Below are 22,638 nucleotides of genomic sequence, written 5' to 3'. Positions count from 1 at the left end.
TATAAGTTGTCTAAATAAATAAATAAAAATATATTGAGAATTATAAAGAACTTGGATAAAAGAAATAGAGCCTTTAAAACATTAGAAAATGAAATGTACGAGTTGATAATGGCATGAAGTTTGTTATTCTACTGGCCTGTCAGTAAAAAGCATTCCTCTGTTAAGCTTAATATATATTATGTTAGCTCCTATACAGTAAATGGGTTCAGTTAAAAGTTCTATTGTCCACACATTTCCATGCTTACATGAATATTTCCATTTTTCCAATTGAACAGTAAAGGGTAAACTTATCTGGCTAAATATTCATCATGTTTTTGCATGCTTTTTTAGTTACACCTCTCTTTTTTAACCAAACTAGACTGCCACACAGCTTAAAATGGTGGTCCAGCCAAAAACATGACAACTTTTACCATCACCATCTCAAACTTGGGAAAAGTGAATGCATGAATTTTTGGGAGCAATCAATATTTGCTCTTTCGTCAAGTTCCCAAATGATTAAATTGTTGTTATTACTCTGAACAATTTATTTTGAGCCATATGTGTATATATACTCCCACATTCCAGTTTACTTATGTACCCAGTCATGAAATAAATTGTCTTTAAAAAAGCAACAACTGTTCTAGCTTGGGTTGGTTGATTTTTTTAAAAAAGAGTGTTAGCTATTTGATAACTTCAAATTTCAGTGGAATGGCACATGTTGTATTTTATCACTTTTTTTAGGGTTCTCCAGAATTTGTAGCTTCTACGGAATGTGTGCACTACTTTGAGTGGAAGACATACCTGGCATGCAAGAAGGACTTATTCAAACCCACTGAAGAGGTAACACAAGTTCTAGGCAAACATACAGTGATTTTTACTGCTATGCTGTGCGTGTTTACGTACCAGCGGTTCACTGAGGTCTTCATCTGAAGCTCTCCTCCATGTTCCTCCCCTAATGAAAGGGGTGGGGGGAGATTTCAAGGAAGAGAGCTTTGGTTCCCTTGTATAATACTAATTTTATTTATTAGTTTTATTATTCTTATGTCGTATTTGATTTTGGTAGTATATTTATGGATTTTTATTGTTATTGACCTCAATGTAATGGTGGAGTTTCTTGTGTTGTACATTATATTGTTTATGTTTCATATACAGATTTTATCATGAAGTAAGCTGCCCAGAGAGCCTATGGTTAGTGGGGCAGATATAAGTTAATCAAATAAAGTTTACACAGGAGTAATTCTCAGTAGGTTCAGTGGGTCTTGCACCCTAGCACAACCTTCTGTAATGTGGTGCTCTTCAGAAATTCCAAATTTCAACCTCCATCAGCCCCAGCTGGGAATTGTAGTCAAGAACACTTGGAAGGCTGTCCAGTTTTAGAACTGTGATATCAGTTTTCCATACTCTTGCATATTCAAAGATATCCTACCCATTAGGAGTGCTGAGGAATATCAATTATTGTCAGGTTTCTAGTGATGTCATGGTGCAAATGGCCACTGTAACCTATAACTTATCAGCCCTAGTCAGGATATCAGTGGTGGGGGATCATGGGAGCTGCAGGCTGTAATGTCTGGAGGTCGTAAGTGTCCCACCCATTATTTTGCCTGTTTCTGCTTTTAATAATGTATTAGTTTTGAGGTCGAGTTCTTAAGGTGTTCATGAAGCTTCAAGCTTGAGGACTCCCTTGCCTCTTCAGTTTGGCAAAGGAGAAGGTAAAGGATGAGGAAAGTAGTGGGTATTTGACAGTGGTGAGACCCGCCAAACCCTGTTGTATTTTCCAGTATAATAATTGGGAATACAATTAAATGGAAGTGACTGAAGTAAGCCTTTTGGAGACTGAGCTGAACCAAAGCAAAGCGTTCATATTCCCAGTCAAACTTCTCATTGACTGGGAATCTGTCTTCTCATTTGGCCTCTAACCAATACAACACTGCTCATTATATTTTCTCCAAAGCGGTAAGAAATTAGCATGGTGGGCTTCAGGAAAAACTGGTGAGGTAGATAAGTGTGTGTGTGTGTGCGTTTGGCTCAGAGATAGAAGTTTGTGTTCTGAGCTATGCCTCTCTACTCTCTTCCTGACCCTCCATGCAGTAACTCTGCCACTTTGCTTGCTGCCGCCTGCTCACTTGCCTAAAGGAGTGGCCAGCGGGTGGCCACAGCAAGAGGAGCAGTAAGGGACCAGGAGGTAAGGAGGTGGCAGAGGAAGCTGCTGAGTGCTCTTGTCCTGGCCTGAATGAGGGGGTTTGTCTTGCTAGGCTGTGGTGGTTCTTTCCTGGACCTCTACTGTTCTAACTTGCATGTTCCTAAACATCCTGCCTTTGAGCCATTGTGTGGGAACACTGGTAGCCTTGAACGTTTGCCCATTCACAGGTAGCCCCCAGAGACCTCACTCAGCCATTCAGCAGGGCCAGACGGGTATTGTGTGCTTGCATCAGCTATGCACATTGAAGTGTGCACAGTTCTCTGTTGCTCAAGTGGAGTGCCTGTGTTTCGTTGTCAGAGTTACATCCCGTAATGCCTTTAGGTATGTAATCCTTTTATATCCCTGTTGTGTTTAAATCTTTAGGTACCCTGCTATGTATTTGATGAAGCCTTGAAGAAACGTGATTTGAACCCTTTGATTTTGACTTCTGGAGGCTACTTGGTAGAAGATTCGGATGAAGACGTAGAACTGTACATCAATATCTGTAGAAATATAGGTCTGTACCTTCATATACATGCAATAGTTCAGCATGCTTTCTGTAAGTGTGTGTGTGTGTGTGTGTCTGTCTGTCTGTCTGTCTGTCTGTCTTAACTTGAAAGGAGCCATCCTGAGGACAGCCTAGTACGTATTTGTTAGCCAGTTATGTTTTAGCACCCCAAGCACAGAAACTCCCTTTCCTGCACCCTGCTGTTTATTATTTCATCCAAGGTCCTTTGTGTTGACACTTATTGAATCTTCTCTGCTCGTACATCTGCTCTCCCTCATAACTGCTTTGCTTCTTTCCATTGTTTTTTCAGTTGCTTCTCTGAGCTCATTAAAGGATTCTGTCTTGATACTTAGAGGCTTTTAGCTTATATTTATGAGCAGAAGATGGCAGTACGATGCTGAATGTTCTAGGCAGTTGTGAGTCCCCAGGCAGTTGTTTCAAGCGACTTGCTAATGGCATTGGCCCTGTGCCAAGTCATCAACCATTTTGAAACTACTGAGTAAGATGCTGGGCATGGCCAAGAGTTTTCTGCAGGGAGTTGCTCTTGCTGATACCCATGTAGCATTTCATAGATTTTTTGAACATTTCTGCTATCAAATAATTGCAGCAGCAGCTGACTTGGATCCACTAAAATGCCATTTTAATTAATATTCTCTTGTCTGAAATGAACAAATCCTTTAACATTTGAGAGTTGCTTTTAGGGTATATATCCAAAATTGGTTATTGCATCAATTACATAAATGGAAGAGTGAAGTGAATTATTTATAATAAAAAGCAAGCTCAACATTACGCAAAGAGGATTCAGTGACTAACATTTCATCATACTTGTATTTTTCCAACACTCACAGTTATATTTTCATACTCATGCACCTTCCTCTGTTTATGGATAAAATTCATCACCATGTTCCCAAATCCATGGGAATATTATCTTATTTTAATCTTCTTTTGCTTTTAGTTTTTTCTACTATATTTAAGCAGCTTGTTTTTTATATTAGGGATTTTTCTAATAGGAATGCTCATGTCTTTCCAAACTTTTGTTGTATGACTCTTTGCAGCATGAGTCAAAGTTGATTGCTTTTCCTAATACAGTCACACACCTACTGATAATGCTTAAAATCTGCTGGAAAGAGAATTAGCAATAATTGCAGAGCACAACTGTTAGTGTTACACACTTTCCACCAAAAAACCGACTAGATGGGCCAAGAAGAACCCCGGGGAGGCTGTAGGTAACATACTACTTGCATTTCCAGGCAGAGTCCCTCTTGCTTCCCCATTCTTATACTATATCATGTATCTCTTTTCATCTCTTTAAGAGTTGTAAGATTTGTTTAAATATTTATATGTTCCAAGAACATTCTCTCTTATACCTGCTTCTTAAAGGATCTGCTATTCTGAGCATATTCACTTTCTAAGACTCTTTCTTAACATTTCCCATATTATTTAATTACCTGGTGTACACACTCAAAATAACCCATGGTGAGCTGCAGTACATGCCAAGAAGAATTTAAATAAAAGTAATAATGTGTGAACCCAGGTGACTGGCATTGTATGAAAATTAAACTATCCTCATTTAGCCCATGGTCTGTTGTTGGATTAAGCAAGGTTTGTTTAACCTTCACATAGCCCCCACCTCATACAATATGGGACTCTGCAGTTGAATGTAGAATTTCAAATAGCCTCTTGCACCTACTGTGACATAAAGAACCCATAGTGACCTGCTGCAGCTGAACATAATGAAATAAAGATTTAATTCATCCGTAAATGAATGCATTTATTGGAACCTGTTTGACACCTCCATGACATCAGTGATAGTCTGGCAGTTGGAATCTTCCACACGCTTCTTGGTAGGGCTGATATGTCTGGACCCAAGATTTACCTAAATATTTAAAGGATTTTTAGGCTGCCTTACAGGATAATATCAGGATGGTTGCAGACATATTTAAAAAATCTCTGTTAGAATAATACTTTGATTTGAGCTACTCAGAGGTCACAAATGCAGATGCTTTTGAAATTGCTGGATTTATGCATCAGGGAAAATGTTACAAGGTGGTTGAGGATGGGAATTGTAGGGAGAGGCTGCTGTGATGTAGCCTTCCTGACATCCCATCATCAGTCTGTCTACTCTGTTCTCTCTCACCCCCTTCATCATGCCTGATGAAAAGCTCTCAAACATTTCACAGTTTTTGGAGCTTTTGAGTGGCTCTAATAAAAAGTCTTTCCAGAGAGAAAAAGAATAAACTTTATATCAGGCCTTCAACAGATTGGAGTAGTATTTCTAAAGCTCTTAAAAGTGTTATTTCTCTGTCCATCAGTGATAATTAGGGGGATGAGGAGAGTTACTTTACTTAGGGTATAATCTTATGTATGTTTGGGTGCAATCCTATGAATGTCCCGGCTAGCAGGGGAATGCTAGGAGTTGCAGGGTCCCCTTTTTGTTTGAATATGCATCGATTGTGCCTTTCTGATCTTATTTCTCCTATACAGTTAAAATAGTGGCATAATTTCTGACATTGTATTAACAGGGAAGTCATCTGATAAAACCAAGAATTGTCCAGATCAAAGTGCAGCATGCCTGTTGAAGGGTGGTCAGGCATATGACCTGGGGCATCCCAAAGAACAACTCAAAAAGCTTGATAAAGATAGGTATGTCTCAAAGCCTTGAGATTTTTTTAAGGGATTAGCATTTGGAAACTAGTATTGAGCAAGTGGCACAGGAGGGATATAATCGTCAAGTAAAAGTGTAAAGTTTAGCGCTCATACAATTGTGTAGCCATTGAAAATACTTGAGAGTACCCATAAATATATGTGGGACACAGAAATAGCTATAGCAATAATCTTTATTTGCACTTTGAATTTAAAATTGTATTCCTTCTAGCTAGAGGGAAGATAGTGCTTAAGATGATGATTCATGTGTTTGTATAAATATTTAAGTTGTTTGTTCTTGCTTTCCTGGATGTTACAGGAGTTATGGCTGCTGTTTCCATGTCTTTATCTTGCTTTCACACTGGTGTGTTGTAATTCTATTTCTGACTCCATTTTTGACCCTGGGAGTTATATGTTGAAAGGTGGTCTAGAAAGCTAAATCTTTTTCCATCCTCCTTACATTTATTAGAAATGTTAGATCTGTATGAAACTAACGTGCTAGCAACTATTTAAGTATAAATTACTTGAAAAGCTGAGAAAAATAACAGTGTCCTCTACCTTACCACTTTCATACTCTGTGACTTCTGTCTTGTACTACTTCTTTTTCATGTATCTTCCATGGCTTCATCTTCTAGGCTTTCACTGAGGTATGAAAGGACATTTAACAGTGAGCAGAGGCCAGATTTCTGCAATGACCATGATCCGGCAGTGACTGTGACATTTGTGTGTCCACAGGGGAGAATACAAGAGGTAGGGTCCTGTTGCCTGGATAGAAAAATCAATGGATTGAATTTTCCTTAAAATAAACTGGATTATTTATGCTTCCCAAGATATTTTCCTGCTGGAGGCAAATGTGCTTCACTCTTCCAAATTAAGGTTCATAGAAGATGGTCAGATTATTTTGGCACTTGAGGCAGACAATTCCACAAGTATGTCTCCCCTCTCTTGGCAGTAAAATGCAATAATGAATTGCTTTCCTCTGAATACCCCAAATCAGCTGCCTGAGATCATGGCTATCTTATTTAAAGCATTTAGGATACAATGGCTTACCTCCCAGGATTATCTGAACCTTGGTTTAGATTGTGACTTGGGGATCTGCCTAGTTCTAAGCCAAGTTAATTAAAGGCTTGATCTGGTGTCTTGGCTGTTTGAGGAGATTTATACTCCACATTTCCTGTCTGAAGGAGGACACTCAGGGCAGCTTATGACAACCAACTTGTCTCAACAATTAAGACTGTTAAGTAACATTGCATAGAATAAACCGCAGTCCCAAGATTATATGTGGCAGTGAGTTGCGATTCCAAAGACAAATCAAAAGGTCAGGGCCCTTTTTCCACATATGTCTGAAGGCCTTAAATTTGTCTACCCCTGGTTTAGATCATCTGAACTGGCTCTGTTCAGTTCCCCAATGGCAAGCTTATAATTACAAATGAATGTAGGGTAAGCCAGCAATTATTATGACTAATGGTTATTATGTAAATTAAATGTGTGAATATTAAATGAAAATTGTTCATATATGTTGTACCCCCAGGGGAGTTCAGGATCCAGGCTTAAGCAAGGGTATACCTACTTTCCTTAGAGTTTTGATATAATTCATGATTCTCATCTATTTTGTTGCATGTTGTTATTTCTGTGAAAGGAGAGTGTGCTAATTCTGGAGACTTGCATCTTACCTGTGAATTATGGGGTTGGACTTTAGATCTGTGCTAAACTTCTATGTTATCCTTTTAAACTCCAGGACACCCAACCCAGACTCACTGCTCAAAGTAATTGCCGTTATGAGATTGAATGGGTCACAGAGTCTGCCTGTCAAAGGGACTACTTAGAAAGTAAGAGCTGTATTCTGAACAGTGAACAGCATGGGATTTATGTGAATTTGACACCCCTCAAACAGGCTCCTGGTAAGCATTGTCCTTTTCTTAAGGATGGAACTAGGGCAGTAGTGCAAAGAAGCTTTTAGTTACAGCAAAGGAAGAGATAGCTCCAGCATTAGTGAAGATGTGCATTCTAGTCATATATGGCATTGCATTAGAATTCTTTGCTTCAAATGGCATTGTATTAGAAATGTGTTTCTCTCTATAAAGAACCCTGCATAACTAACCCTTCAGTGAGGAAAACTAGGTTAAAAAGCCTTCTCAGTGATGCTAACATTGTGCAGAAAGACTCATAATGGAAACAAGTGCTTCCCCCCACACTTCTGGAGTGGTACAGTCTTGTGTGGACTGTATCCTGTGCCTGCATTAATTAAGCATTAATCATCTCAGAATCAGGGCTTGTGAGAAAGCAGAATATTGTACTGCAGACCTTGAAGGAACAACTGTTGAGTTCTTATGGGGGCTTTAGTGTAAATTTGAGGATGAAATAGAGAAGAAATGTGTCATTTGTGAAAGAATCCAGCGTTAAAATATTTGTCTGCGAAATCAAAACGTGTATGGCTTTGTCAGGGTGGGCAGACCTCATGATCTTTTGGACTTCAACTCCCAGCATTCCTGATACTCGCCATGCTGGGAAAGGTTTCAGGAAGTTGATGTCTGAAACATCTGGAGATCTGTCTTCTGCCTGTCCCAGCTTCATGCAGCTGCATCTGTAAGGGTGTGTTCACATGAGCTTTTGAAGTAGCTGCTGAGAAGGGCTACAGCCTTGGGAGCCTCGTAGATGAACTGATACACAAACAAGTCATAACAGCATAATAAACTGGTTAGGCAGCTGTTACGGCTGTAAACGGTTATTCCAGTCTGTGCAGTTGCCAAATACTTTTACTGAAGGCATGTTTCAATAATATGCTCCTTTTCTTCAGGTTACGTGTCACCTTACGTTGCTAAAGACAATGAAGAGTATTACTATTACTTGAATGTATGTGGGCAAATTGCTGGAGGTCCGTGCACTGTTGAATATGTTTCATCCTGCCAAGTCAAGATTCAAAATGGCCAACGTAAAGTTGCAGGAAAGTTTACAAATCAAACCCTCAGGTGAGTCGTGTCCAAATTCTCCTAAGATGTTTTCTAAACAGTATCTGTTTTTTAACAAAGGTTTAAAACCCTTTTAGATATAGTGTTGCCAAAGTTGCATGTGAAGGGCAATCCTGTTGGATGTTGTCTCTGATGAATAATTGGCACTTTTTCTGTTTTAGAAGAAAAATCTAATTAGGCAGATGTGATTTTTGAGCAAATGTATCTGACTTGAAGGAATATCCTGTACTTCTGAATGAGGGCATTCTCACAATACTCTGAGTAGTAGTCCAGCCCTCATGTTTCTTTCAGTTCTGTCATTTTTGTGCCCATAATATTTCTTTCTTTATGCTCTTGCCTTTAGTTAGTTTGTGGATCCACCAGATTGCCTTAAGCAAGACAGACTTTATTTGAAGTTGTATGAGGGGAGAAATGATTTCTACATTAAGTAGGAATATTTATTAGTGAAACAATCAGCAAATTAATAGTACATTAACCTGAACTGAGAAATGGAAAACCCACATGGATTTATTTATTTAAAGTTTTTATATGCTGTCCCAATACTAAAAGTCTCTGGATTGCTTACAGAAAACAAAACAAAAACAAAAAACCCCAGCTATAACAACAACAATAGACAACACACAATTTAAACTTAAAATTGGCAATCCAGAAACCAGAACTAACTACCTAACTAAAATCTCTGGCAGCAATGCCTCAAAACTTGGAAGAAAGTAACACCTGTTTATTTTTGCAGCTGTGTGCATTCAAATGCTTAGCCCAGAACATAAATATTTTAAGGCTGCACCAGGTATAAGAACTAAGCTGTGCTACTTCCTTTTGTAGTAAATTGTAGCATTCATGAACCTGCCATACATGTCCCCTGGAGTTTGAAGTGTTTATGGAAGAAATACACAATTGGCAACCCCAAAATGGCAGAGAATAACTACTACATAATAAGAAAAAGTAACTTTTCTAGAATGTAGCCTTTGAGCAATCCTATATGTGCTTGCACAAGAAGAATTCTTATTCAGCTCAGTAGTGTTTGCTTCTGAGTAGACATATGTAGGATTCTATTGATGGTCATATAGTTGACTAGTAGTGTTAAGTAGGAAGTGGCTGAAATCCTTCTATCTAAGAATGCCAAGTTAGGGCACAGAAAAAGGTCAACATCAAGGGGGTGGGGTCTGGGTTCCAGCAGGGTACTTTCTAAAGGCACAATTCTCCCAGAAAACCCCACTGTTCCATTGGTCTGTCTGGACATGTTAATGCCACTTTTGATGCAACTGTACCTTTAACATGCTCTGAATGAAATAACTTGAAGATTCAGTACATAAGTAGTGGGCGAGTTCACATGGCGCAGCAGCTCATCCTGTAAATAAGTTGCACAGTGTGAGTAGTCCATGGAACAACCCGCAGTATGTTCAACAGACAGTTGGGTGCACCTGGGTAGTTCCCCTGCAGGAGTCTCAGGGGATTCCCCAGTAGGACCTGCTTGCTGCCTCCCTCTGCTGCATCTGCAACTCCTTTCGCAGTCATGGCAGCTCCCCGCCCCCCCATAAGAAACCAGGAAGAATGGTCATGTCATGCCAACCTAGTAAGCGGGCGGCAATTCTGGTGACTACACATTGGAACTATTTCATCAGATTCCTAACATTTGAGCTAAAATGGATAGTTAAGACTTCTGATTAGAAACCTCCGTGGCTATTAAGTCCAAGGTGTTCATCTGATGCAAGCCATTTTCATTTGCTTGTGGGGCACTGGGAAGTTCTTTGCCTAACATCAGGTTGTTGTATCTAATCAGAACCATGTCATTGTGGTTTTGAAATCAGGTATGCTGACGGTGACCTCATCTTAACCTATGCTGGAGGAGATACTTGCAGCTCTGGTTTTCAGCGAATGACTGTCATAAACTTTGAATGCAACCAAACAGCAGGTGATGGACAAGCTGGTTCTCTAATACATGTGGATTGCTTTGAGCAATATGTTTGCTTTTCCTGTAGATACATTAGGAACAGCTTTTTTCAGGCCCAAGGAGTAGATACTTATTTATGTTTATTTGTTGCATTTATGTTCCACCTTCCCTCCAACGAACTCATGGTGCTATGCATGGTCATCCTTTGCTCCATTTTGTCCTTACTGCAACCCTGTGAGGTAGGTTAGGCAGAGAGGCAGTGAGCTTCATGGCAGTGTGGGGATGAGGACTTGGGACTTCCCATTCCTTGTCCAGCACTAGGTTTAACATAAGCTATGGAGTCCCTGGTACCACCAGATTGGATTTTAAGAGAGAATTGGGCCAAGTCATGGAGGAAAAGGTTCCAGGGACAGCTGGTCCCAAGGGCTACATGTCCCTCCAGATCAGAGGCAGCATGCCTGTGTGCACCACTTGCTGGAGAACATGAGTGAGTGCTGTGGCACTCACGTCTTGCCTGGGGTGTCCTGCCAGCAGCTGTCTGGTCACTGCATGGACAAAGTAGTGGGCTAGAAGGCCCCTTAGTCTTATCTGGCATCTTTCTTCTTACCTTCTAGCCATTATATACCACTGCCTCTCTAGATACTAGATGCTGTTTCTTTTGTGAGTAGAGGAAGATGGTGTGCGGTATTGCAGAAGGTTTCAGCTATCGTTGATAGTCTTACGCCTCAGTGGGAAGGGCTGAAGTGATCTAAGAAGGGATGTATGAGGAATCCATTTGCGGGTGGGAATGTGTCAGATCCCCCAGGCATGGCTCCCTGGGCTTCAGTCCACTTTGCAGTGGCCCTGAGTCCCAAGTTCCTGGACAGCATGGCCCAGCGTTCCTTTAGGTAGCTGCACCTGATGGGGGAGGTTGCTAGTTGTACAACTGGGGTTCTGCAAGAATTTGAGGAGTTCCTTTCAGCTCCACTCATTTTGTAGGACTGGTTGAGCACCAGAGGAAGTCTAGGGGGATGTATTCTGAAAGGGTTCATCCTGTCCCCTAGTTATCAGTATGCCATATACCAGTATATTAATAACAGATTAATGGAGTGAGGACATATAATTAAAAGCCAACAGAACATTCATGTTCAAAGGCAGTTTGCTTGTTTATTAGATTTTTATCCTGTTTTTTTTTTTCTTAAAACTCAAAGTGGCTTCCATCATTCTCTTCCTCCTGCTCTCAGTCTTATCCCCACAATAATCCTGTGAGGCAGGTTGGGCTGAGAGTCTATGTGGCCCAAAGTCACCAGTTGATTCCGTGGCCAAGCAGGGACTAGAACTCAGGTTCTCCTGAGTTCCAGTCCTACGCTCTTAATCACAACACCACACTTGCTTCTTGTGGGGGGTAATGTGGCTGGCTTTGTCCCCCTTTATGCTCTGCTTCCCAGAACCCTTAGATTGGCCGTTACTGAATACACAACCTTTCTCCACCTGGTGTCCTCCAGATGTTTTGTATTTCAGCTCCCATCTGCCTCAGCATAGCCAATGGTAAAGAATACTCAGAGCTTGAAGCTCTAAAACATCTAGAAGACACCAGGTTGGGGAATGCTGCCCTGCTCTAGCCCATTCTTATCCAGCAGATTTTTACATAGCTCAGTCCTGAATTCTTCAGAATCTAAATTCTTCCAGTTTGTATTAAAAGTCAATTCTGTACCCAGCACTTTAACATACACTCTTAGCTGAGGATTAAACCTCGGCCTGCTATGGTACTTGAAGGACTGCCTACTCTTACATGAACTTTCCCAGCTATGAAAAGTACCATTAAAGAACCTTTTCTGAATGCACTGCATTTGATGGTAAGATGGATAGCTGTCAGGTTGGTGGTGGTCCCTGTGCTATGGAACTCCCTCCCCTTATCCACTTGTCATTAAGTCTGGCATCTTTTTAGATGCCAGGCTGAATAGGCTTTGTCTTAAGCTTTAAAAGTTTTTCAGCTGGTTTTTAGCTCCTTCAGAATCATCTGTAGCTATAAGTTCTATTGATTTGTATGTCATAAACCACTTTGAGAATGTTTTAATGGAAGACAGAATATAGATGCTTTGAGTAATCAATCTGTAATTTTTTATATTCCCCATATTTGCTTTTCCTTGTAATCTGTACTTAATCTCCCTTTATTTTTGTGAACTTATCAAAGATGATGATGGCAAAGGACAACCGGAGTTTACTGGTGAAACAGATTGCTCATATTTCTTCACCTGGCAGACCAAATATGCATGTGTTGGAGAAAAGGAAGATATTCCTTGCACGGTTGCTGATAAGAAGAAACGCTATGACTTGTCCCGACTGATCCGTCATTCTGGTTTGGATCTTTTTAATTGTTGTTAAGATAAGCACTACATCTTCTGTTGCTGATTCTGCCATACCTCAGAAGTCCTGATAGGTGCACGTTTTACACTTTTCTGTATTACCGAACTGGCGTGTGTCAAGTGCACCTTACTTAATAATCAGACATTAATAATTCTCCAAAGTAATGTGAGTTTACTGTTGTGGTGCATCACTAGATATTCTGTGTTCTGCTGGTTGAGTGCAGTGACTGTATGGATTAGAGCACGGGTCCTCAAACTAAGGCCCGTGGGCCGGATCCAGCCCGCCATGCCCATTTAACCAGCCTGCCCCAGAGGTTTTGTACTCGCCGTGCGTGCACGGCTTGCTCGTGAGGAGGTCGTTTTGGACTCGCTCGGAGAAAACAATCTCCTCGCGAGCAAGCCGGTGCCTCGCCCTGCCCCGCGCGCCCCCCAACCCCGCCTTGCCTCGCATGTGTGCACGCCCCGCCCCCTCACAGACCCATGCCCCCCCACTGGCACCGCCTTGGCGGCCTGCGCCCACCGCTGGCACCTGTCAACTGGTCCCCCGTTGAAAAAGTTTGAGGACCCCTGGATTAGAGGCATCCAGTGTACCTTTATGGTCACAAAGGTTGTCATGTCAGAAGTGCTTTTCTGAGGAAGGTATATTCCAGAGAGTTAAAATAAGTAGCTTAAACTATTTTGTAAAAGCCTGGAGGGAAACCAGCAGAGACCCTGAGATAATATGCTCCTGGCAGGTTTGCGCTGGCTTGGACTGATCTACGACATTTTGTCCTGGTTGCAACTTTGACCGATCATCAAGAATAAACAAATCTGAATTTTCTCCATATCTGAGAGAAAAACAGATATTCTCATTTTTCATCACCGCTCTCCTAAAAGAGCACCCTGTAGCTGATGATATTACTTGATTTAGCTGGCAGATAGGTGAATCCCCACCCAGCCTTTCTGGATGATTCATTCTCTTACTCACAGACTAATGGCATTTGCCAACTTGATTCATAACTGCCACAGTGTTATCATACCCAAGATTTTGTGGTGTTTGCAATAAGGGTTAGCCACTGTTACTCTATAAGCTGTGTACCTAGTTGGGCATCAGTCAGCCCTATTCAAGTCAAAGCATCTATCAAACTATCAATATTTTGTGTCTTTTGGGATTCTCTGAGTGCCTTGCTTGCGTCCCATTCTTGCAGTGCTGCATAAAAACCAAGTCTTTATACTGACCCTTCTTGGTAGGTTCTTAAATAGCTTTACTTGCACAACACATGCATTTTTTTTGCTACTTACATGTTTAAAACAGAAACAACTTTGTTGCAACTTAAATGCCCTCAGAAGTTCATTTCTCAAAATGTGGTCACCCCGCCTGAGCACCTGTGTGGCCAGTCGTGGTGGGAAGCCATCTGTGCAGTTTTAGTCCTTTAAACATTGTGGTTTTTAAAGGGGTGCCACATCTAAATTTTAGATTCTAAAATATGACTTTTTAATTCTAGAGCTGGAGCAGAATTGGGAAGCTGTAGATGGAAACCCTGTTGAAGCTGAAAGGAAGCGTTTTTTCATTAATGTGTGCCACAAAGTACTTCAAAAAGGAGATGCCATGAACTGTACCAAAGAGGCATCTGTTTGTTCCATAGGTGAGTAGGGGACTGACCCAAGTGTCTCCTGCAAGGAGACAAAATGCTGTTTGTCTCCTTGTAGAACTGAGATGTTTTTGTACACGGAGAACCCATTCTGCAGATCTCTGATGATACCATGTTTATATTTCTTATACCTCTCATGCCTAAAATATGTGAAAAGTTTTGGAATCCAGCACAGCCTCTGCGTAACAGACTAATGCATGAAGCACCTTTCAACATTCTGTCTGCATAGTATTTTGGAGGCTAGGAGACAAGTTTTGAATACCTTGCAACTCCTGGGGTTGATTATAGGAATGATGGCTTTTGAAATCTATTAGCTGACAAAGTGATGAAAGAAAATACAAAAATACTAGAGTGTCTGCATGAGATGACAGTTAAATTACCTGGGGAAAGTTGTCCTACTTGTTGTCTTCTGCATATAATGAGCCTTGCAGGAAAGCATGTATTCCAAGCAGTTACACAGTAGAATTATTTGTTGTTGTTAGTCACAAAGTTGTGTCCGACCCTTCGCAACCCCATGGACAACACTCCTCCAGGCATTCCTGTCCTCCACCATCCCCTGGAGTCCACTGAAGCTCACACCAACTGCTGCAGTGACTCCATCTAGCCACCTCATTCTCTGCCATCCCCTTCTTCTTTTGCCGTCAATTGTTCCCAGCATTAGGATAGAATTATAGAACATATTTAATTTAGAGGTTTTTGGGGGATTTATTTTTTGCACCCTTATCCCAGCTTCTACCTAGATTCCTGGTAAGCAAGGGCCGTTTTTCAATTTAGATGTTGCTGTTATGCTTGGTAACTGTGCCCTAGGATGCCTTTTGTCCTTAAATGCAAGCACAGTGTAAAAAGAGCAATCTGTTGGATGAATGTAACTGCTTAGGCTTAAAAAAAACTCAAAAAGCATTCTGTGTCTTTGTTTTTACCTTGAAGTTAAAAAGATAACTTCAACTCCAACTCCTGAAATGGTTTCTGATTTATTTATTTTTTTTCATACAGTTTTGCATTAAGCCTCCTACTTGAGTTTCCATAAGGTTTTTTTTTTTAATACAGTATCATTTTTTCTCTTGTATATGGTACTTTAGATAAAAACAATAATGCAAAAAATCTTGGGACTTTTATGTCTCATCCCACAAAAGTTGGAGAGAATATTCAGCTTCTCTATTCAGATGGCGACACTTGTGGACCAAACCAAAAAATCGAAACAAAGATACTACTTATATGCAAGCCGGGTGAGTAGCCTGCACCATTCTCTTGACATGTATGTTTCCAAGAGGCAGGATCTTTTATACTTTACTCATGCACAGAAGCATGGCCTATTCATCTGTGGAGCTGCCCCTGCTGGGAGCTGCAGATGCCCTGGTGGCTGTCAGGTGGTGGGGAGGACCAGATTTTGATATGCCTTTGTTCTACTTCCTAGTTGGGTTGGTGGCCTTGAAGATTTTAGCTGGAACCCTAGAGCCAGGATCCCAGTCTGTGTTTGTTTTAGTTTATAAACATGCTTATATGCTGCCTTTTGGCCCTTGAAAGAACCCTCAGGTGGGTCACAATAAGTCTTGATATGATGCAAGTTAAGAGCAGTGAAACTACTGTAAAAGGAAACAGTAGAACATTATTAAAAGCTTGGTGAAGTCAAAGCTTGATTAAGCCTTCAACAAGAGGGCCAGGCAGACTTCTCAAGGGGGAGAACCCCACAACCAGGGAGCTGCTACCCAGGAAGCCTTGCCTCATGCAGCCACCAGCCGCAGCTCCCATAGCAAATAAGACAGAGCAGGGCCTCTGCCGAAGTGAATGGGCAGGTTCATGCAAGAGCAAGCAGTCCTTCAGATGTCCTGGTCCCAACCAGAAACTAAAACGAAACTAACCAGTACAGATGAAGTTGATCTGGAAAACAGACACCCAGAAGCAGTACAACAGCCGCATTTTCCACCAGCTCCATTTTCCAAACACTCCAAGGGCAGCCCCATGTAAAGCACTTTAAGGTAAACTAAACTGTGTTTGACTTCTGGGCATGCCACTGCAATGTGAAATCTGTATATTGACAAGGCAGCAAAGATGAACATTGCTGGATCCAATGGTGTCATTCTGATTGAAACTACTTCTGTCAGTGCAATCTGGGAGGAGAGAATACTCCCTCCCTGAAGGTGTCCTCAAATTGCTCTCCAGAGAACAGGGAGAGTTTCCTGAGCAGGTTTTCAGGTGGCACAGAGGGTGCGGGAGGGAGGAGAGTAGGAGAAGATGCCATTGTGGTAGCAGATGCCATTGTGGATGCTGCTGGATTTCACCCACCACTCTTGCAGCCCACCCTTCCTCCACATATCGAGCATGGGTCACATGGGTTATCCTCACAGCAGTGTTTTAAAATAAGCTAGGCTGAGCGAGTGACTGGCCAAAGGAGTCTCTGGGAAAAGCAGCCTGTGTGGGGGTTTAAATCCAGGACTCTCAAATCTATTAGTACCATTATTTTGACTCCCAGCTTCCTCTAGAAATAGTTTCTTTACAGATGTGATGAATGAATTGCCTCTTTTCTTTGACCAATTTATTCCATGAAAAGAAGAACTGATGCAAAATTTTCAAAACTGAAACATAAGCTACTCAGAGCTGTGAGTGATTGGTGCTGATGTATCCTCAAACTGGCTGTTGCCAGAAACCAGATGTCAGCAAGCTGGAAGCTGGGATATAAAGTACAGCCTTGTTCTGCCTGACCCATTTTACATGTGGAATTAATCTAATTGAAACAGGAAAAAGAGAAACATGACTGTGTTTGACTCCCTGCACTTGGAGAAGATCAAAAGGGTCGGGGCTTTTTGGTTGAAGGGAAATGGAACATACGGCAATTGCCATCTTCCATAATTTGTGTGTGGAGGGGAATTCACTTGAACTGATAACAAGGCTCTTGCCTTCACTTCAGTCGCAAACTATATACTGGATAAAATACACTGGGGAAGACTGAAGCACCTTGGAAATCGCCTCTGGAAAATGAGAAGCTTTCTGTGTAGCTGCTGAATTCAACATTTCTGTCACTGTTCTGTTGCCCAGGTGACTTGGAAAGTGCTCCCGTTTTGATTCACTCTGGCTACGGTGGGTGCCTGTATGAGTTCGAGTGGCATACAGCCGCTGCCTGTGTCCTGTCTAAAACAAAAGGAGACCACTGCAAAGTTTCTGACTCTCAAGCAGGTAAACAAAGTGCTGGCTAGTAGCTGGATTATGTCCACATAGTTAGGCTTACATTTAAGCACATTATTCATCTTGCATCACATTTCCTTGGTAGCTTGCATGGAGCCACTTCCATAGAACAGAACAGAGCAAAAGCTTGCTCCAGAATTAAATCAAGATGCTATTTAAGGCCTGCCTGCTAAATGAAATTGAACTGGGTTAAATGCCAGTTCTTCTTTTCTCCCACATGGGGTTTTTTTTAAATAGGGCAAATTGTTTTCTGACAGTGAACAGTCGCTGACAAATAGCTAGCCATAGAGCCTTACAAATACGACCTTGCTTTTGGTTTTTTCCTAGATCTAGCTGTACTATGACATAACAAAGATTACCAATCTGGTTTACACACAGATCTGATTTTTACACACAAAGGGCAATATCCAGCTGCGCTGTTGAGCTTGCATAGATGACCACTAGCAGGATGGTATTGCAGTGTTTCCTGGCTCAAACTCATGCTTCTGAAAGGGAGTTCTGCCGAACACTTCCATTCCAGAAACACTCATTTGGGTTAGTTTCTGGGGTTGGTGTAGCAAGTTCTAGATTCCTCTTGCACTGGCAGCATGGATAGTGCCATAACTGTGTGGCCACTCTGTATGTACACACGCACATATGCATGTGTGTTTTAAACTTGTACCAACAGATCCCATGGGCTCTTAAATCACATTGCTACATGTTTTCTCTTGTGGAAACTGCCTTTAAATTAAGTGTATTCATGCATAATTTACTGACCGAGAATTTTTATTTTTACTCAGGAGTTTATTTTGACTTGTCGCCATTGATGGCCGTGACCCATCCAGTGACTACAGATGACTACACTTTTTACATCAGTGTTTGTGGCAATGTGTCGAACACAATGTGTACATTGCCATCTGCAGCATGTCAAGTGAAGAAAGCGTAAGGGTTGTCTATTCCTTTTCCTCTGTGTTGTGCATAGGATCAGAATTAAAACGAGCCACTGAGTCCAACTCCCTCTCCAGTGGAAGAATCCAGTTCAAAGCACACCTGATAGATGGTTATCCAACCTTTGCTTATATACCTCCAGTGATGGAAGACCCAGTAGCTCTCTAGGTAGCTGGTTCCATTATTGGGCAGTTTTGAATGTGGACAAAGTTTTCCTATTTTTGAGCTGAAATCAGCCTTTGTGTAACTTAATCCGGTTATTTCACATCCTCTGTTCTTGGATGATATATTGCAGTCAACCCTTTTCTGTGCATCAGCCTTTAGGTACTTAAAAATTGTTATAACGCCTTTCATTATTCTCTTTCAAAGGCTAAGCATACCCAGTTCCTTCTGTCTTCCCTTACAGCTTAGTTTCCAGTCCCTTTGTAGTTTTGTTGCCTGATATCTCACTCCCGTTGGATGAAAAACCATCAAAAAGCACTCTGAATACAGTTCAACCAGCAGGTTGCTAAAGGTCCCATGTAACAGTGACTAAGGCAGCAATCCTGTGCATATTATTTTTGGCGAGTAAGCCTCATTGAACAGTGGGTTTTACTTTTGTGTAACATGTGTAGCATTACATTGTATAGCTGCAATGCCAGTATCACCACTGTTAGGGAATTCATCTTGCTGAATTCAGTAGAATGTAGTTTTGAGGAAAATATGCTCAGGATCCCTTCTCAGTGCTTAAGACTGTGCTAGCTACTGTGGCCTTAAAATGTTCTCTTAAATCGCATAAAAGGAAGGCTGTTTGAAGTCAGACATCCCACTCACACAAGCCTTTGGGCTTAACTGAACATTCAGATCCCAGCTGACCCCTGCATTTTTCTTTAAAGAGCAAGTCGACCCCCTCCCCAAAGGCTGTTTCTGCAGCAAAACTCTTCGGCCTTGAAACTTTTGGGAGTGCAGGTAGATTCAATACATGCAAGTTCAGAGAATTCCTGGACATGCACTTCAGGGGCATTTGGCCACATCACAGAGTATGCAATTGATAGTATACTTACCTTCTTTTATTATTTGAGTTGCCCTATAGCTGATGCTCTAGGGTGAGTTTCCATACCAATCTGGCATTTCTATGGTCTATGTGTCTCTTAATACCATTTTTTGTCAGACGTCATGCCTCTGCCATTAGAAATTGGTGTGATGGGCCACTGTTGATTTTAGCTTATGAGCCTGGATACTAAACAGACGCCTTATCTAAAACTGCAGAGTGGTTTTGGGCATTAGTTCAGAGATCTGCTAGTGCATAGCTGGTTCTCGGTGCCATCATGGTAACTTTGTGACAAATTCCCTTTCCATTGATGTTGGAATATATCTCTAGCAATGGCCCTGTACAGTTTATTGATTCTGAGCTGGGAGCAGTGGTACAGATAACCTCAGACTGCTCCTTTTTTCATCCAATGAACAAATAGTTGTTTGCTCAAGGGCAGATAGCCTTGAGCTACAGTATTAGGGCTTTAGGCAGCGAATGTATCCATCAGGGCTTTGTAAATCAAGCTCATTTTTGTTATGCATTGTTGTTCTAAAGGATGTAGGACACTTACATGAAGTTCTGTCAATATACACTTTTAGTGGTAAAGATGCATGGAGTCTGGGAATGCCCAGTTCTGAGCTTTCCTATTATGATGGAATGATTCAGTTGGACTATCAAAATGGTACACCCTACAACAATAAGAAACACACACAGCGTTCTACCCATATAACCTTCCTGTGCGATCGTGAAACAGACATAGGAGTGCCCGAGTATCAGGTAAGAGCTGAATCTGGATCAATTTTGAGCTTCCTCCTTTCATATTTTATCCTCAGTTAAGCCACGATAGTTTAACTTAATGGGAAATTAAACCTCTGCAGGTATTTTCTGGGGGCATACCAGTACAAAAGCACAATGCACTCTTTAGCCATCTTCCTTGTGGCTGAAAATGCTGGGAATTCAGCAGTGGTGGGCAAAATTGATGTTTTTAGTGCTACAGAGTATGAAAAATGTCAAATTTAGCTTGTTCTCAAGCTAAATTGAGACAGCATAGATGTTTTGGTGCAGCATAGATTTTTTTTTTTTTGCTGCCAAATACCAGCAACAAACTGTTTTCTTCTGCTAATACCCCATGGGAGGGTGGGGGTAGTGTTGTCCAGGGCAGAAATAGCCCTTGGACTTTCCAAAGTTGCCTTTCCCTGCTATTTGGACATTTTTGTGTGGTATTTGAAATGAACCTACAATTCTACATTAAAGAGTTACTGTAAAGTACTGGATATTATATATTTGTATTTTATTGTATATATTTTAAAATGTTATTTTAATTTTTTGTTGTAAGCCGCCCCGAGGCTTCGGCGAATGGGGCGGCATAAAAATGTTTTAATAAATAAATAAAATAAATAAATATTTACCAGAGGGATTGGCTTCCCTTCATGAGGATGAGCTATGTTCAGATGCATGTCTGAAAAGGCTTTGTCCAGGTAATGTTAAATTATACTGATTTATAAATCTGCTTGCTTTAACATAGATTCCAGTGTACTTTTTAATGCTACAATCAGCTTTTGTATGGAAAGACAAAACTATGCGGCTTATAAGTTGAAGCTCTCATTTTAAAGTTGTCATAATGTTACAGACCATGTTGTACAGTTGTAATTTTTATTTTTTTTCTTTGTGCGCATGCACGTGTGTGTGCGCATGCTCATGTTCATGGCAATTTAGGCAGAGGACAACTTTACCTACAACTTCAAGTGGTACACCAAATATGCCTGTCCAGAGATACCCACAGAATGTGTTGTAACAGATCCTCAAACCTTGGAGCAGTACGATCTGTCGAGGTAAACAAGAAAGCAGTAATTCTGAGGATAAACCAGGAGTGACAGTGCTTTGGCCCAGGAGAACTGTAGCCAAGCATCTGTTTACATTTCATACTGAGCACGGTCCTGCTTGGCTCAGCGGCGCTGTCACTGAGTTCTTGACATAAATGGACTGTAGGGGAGGAAAGGATTTATGGGCATGCTGTTCCTCTGCAGTTCTAGTTGCCATGTAATTGGTATTCTTGAAAATACGTTTGTGGTATGGGCCCATGTGTTTCCCACGTGTTTTGACCTTAATCTGGGACCGGTATCACTCCCAGTGTACTTAGCTCATTGAAATGACAAAACTCTTGTTGTACATCATAAGAAGGCAAGACTCATTGGTGAAGACAATAATGCTACGGAAAGTTCAAGGCAGAAGAAAAACAGGAAGACCAAATATGAGATGGCTCAATTACATAAAGGAGGCCACAGCCTTGAGCTTACACGAGCTGAGCAGGGCTGTCAAGGACAGAGCATTTTGGTTGTTTGTAGGGTTGTTCGTAGGGTTGCCATAAGTCAGAGATGATTGATGGCACTAACAACAGTGAGAGGCATAAATAGAGAAGGGAACAAGTTCTGCATTACTTCTCAGTAGATGGTTTTGCTTGTTGTTGTTGTTGTTAGTCATGAAGTCGTGTCCGACCCATCGCAACCCCATGGACAACATTCCTCCAGGCCTTCCTGTCCTCCAGCTTCTCCTGGAGTCCACCCGGAGTCTAATTGTTAACTTGCTAATTGTAACTTGATTAAAAATAGGATCAGATATAGCAGAGCTCAATACTTTTTTTGCACCTTTTTCAGCTTATCTGGAGACAGAAAGGAAAACTGGTTTGCAATGGACACCTCTGAACCAGAGGCTCTCAAAAAATATTACATAAGTATCTGCCGGCCTTTGAACCCCATTCCAGGCTGTAACATGCGGGCATCAGTCTGCGAAATGACATACCACAGAGGAGTGGATGTGAGTATATCTATCTTGATAAAGAAAAACACTCAATCCCTACCCAAGCCTTGGGTTCTGTGCTCTTATTGTGGAGTTGCTCATTCCTCTTAGTCTCCCTTCTGCTCCCTGGTGTATCTAATTGTGATCCAAATTCCAGTGTTATGGTTATTGTTTCTTAGATTGGCTTAATCTGATCGTTGCTCTTCGCAGTACATCTGCATCAATTTCTCAACCATTGCTTAAAATTAATGTATTTGATCTTTAATGCATGATGGCTTTCTTTATTAAATTTCAGAAGGACCCCTTCAGAATTTCCAACAGTAACCTGGGCATAGCCAGCAGAGGCCCCATTATTGAAGGACATGGTAGACTCCTCCTAAACTACACCGATGGCTCTGTGTGCACCAGGGCTAATGGCACGACCGGGCCTTTCTCAAGTCTCATCCATCTTGTCTGCTCCAAGGGGAATCTTGTAAGTTTCCAGTGAACCTCCGTCATGTCACACTATGGTTGGAGTGTTTTCTAATTTGACAGTGCATATGTAAGAGCAGAGAGTATTGGGGGGATAAATATCTGAG

The 22,638-nt window shown here is 41.3% G+C and overlaps 1 protein-coding gene across 1 annotated transcript in view; it reads left to right on the top strand.

Annotated features, from left to right (window-relative positions):
- The window catches only part of LOC123026771 (cation-independent mannose-6-phosphate receptor-like), a 70,279-nt gene that overhangs the window by 4,644 nt on the left and 42,997 nt on the right, over positions 1-22,638 (top strand). Inside the window, exons 2-17 of the mRNA XM_044437213.1 lie at positions 721-819; positions 2,543-2,675; positions 5,189-5,309; positions 5,945-6,059; positions 7,048-7,210; positions 8,107-8,278; positions 10,087-10,190; positions 12,343-12,507; positions 13,999-14,139; positions 15,225-15,371; positions 17,179-17,316; positions 18,105-18,246; positions 19,864-20,041; positions 20,981-21,096; positions 21,919-22,078; positions 22,356-22,532. Coding sequence (XP_044293148.1) covers positions 721-819; positions 2,543-2,675; positions 5,189-5,309; positions 5,945-6,059; positions 7,048-7,210; positions 8,107-8,278; positions 10,087-10,190; positions 12,343-12,507; positions 13,999-14,139; positions 15,225-15,371; positions 17,179-17,316; positions 18,105-18,246; positions 19,864-20,041; positions 20,981-21,096; positions 21,919-22,078; positions 22,356-22,532 — 2,271 coding nt within the window. The remainder of the gene's footprint in view (positions 1-720; positions 820-2,542; positions 2,676-5,188; positions 5,310-5,944; positions 6,060-7,047; positions 7,211-8,106; positions 8,279-10,086; positions 10,191-12,342; positions 12,508-13,998; positions 14,140-15,224; positions 15,372-17,178; positions 17,317-18,104; positions 18,247-19,863; positions 20,042-20,980; positions 21,097-21,918; positions 22,079-22,355; positions 22,533-22,638) is intronic.

The sequence above is a fragment of the Varanus komodoensis genome, unplaced genomic scaffold (genome assembly GCF_004798865.1).
Source record: "Varanus komodoensis strain SLA01 unplaced genomic scaffold, ASM479886v1 scaffold1, whole genome shotgun sequence".
Classification (NCBI taxonomy): Eukaryota; Metazoa; Chordata; class Lepidosauria; order Squamata; family Varanidae; genus Varanus; species Varanus komodoensis.
Note: the sequence above shows the minus strand (reverse complement) of the source record. Positions and strands in the feature narration are given on the sequence as shown.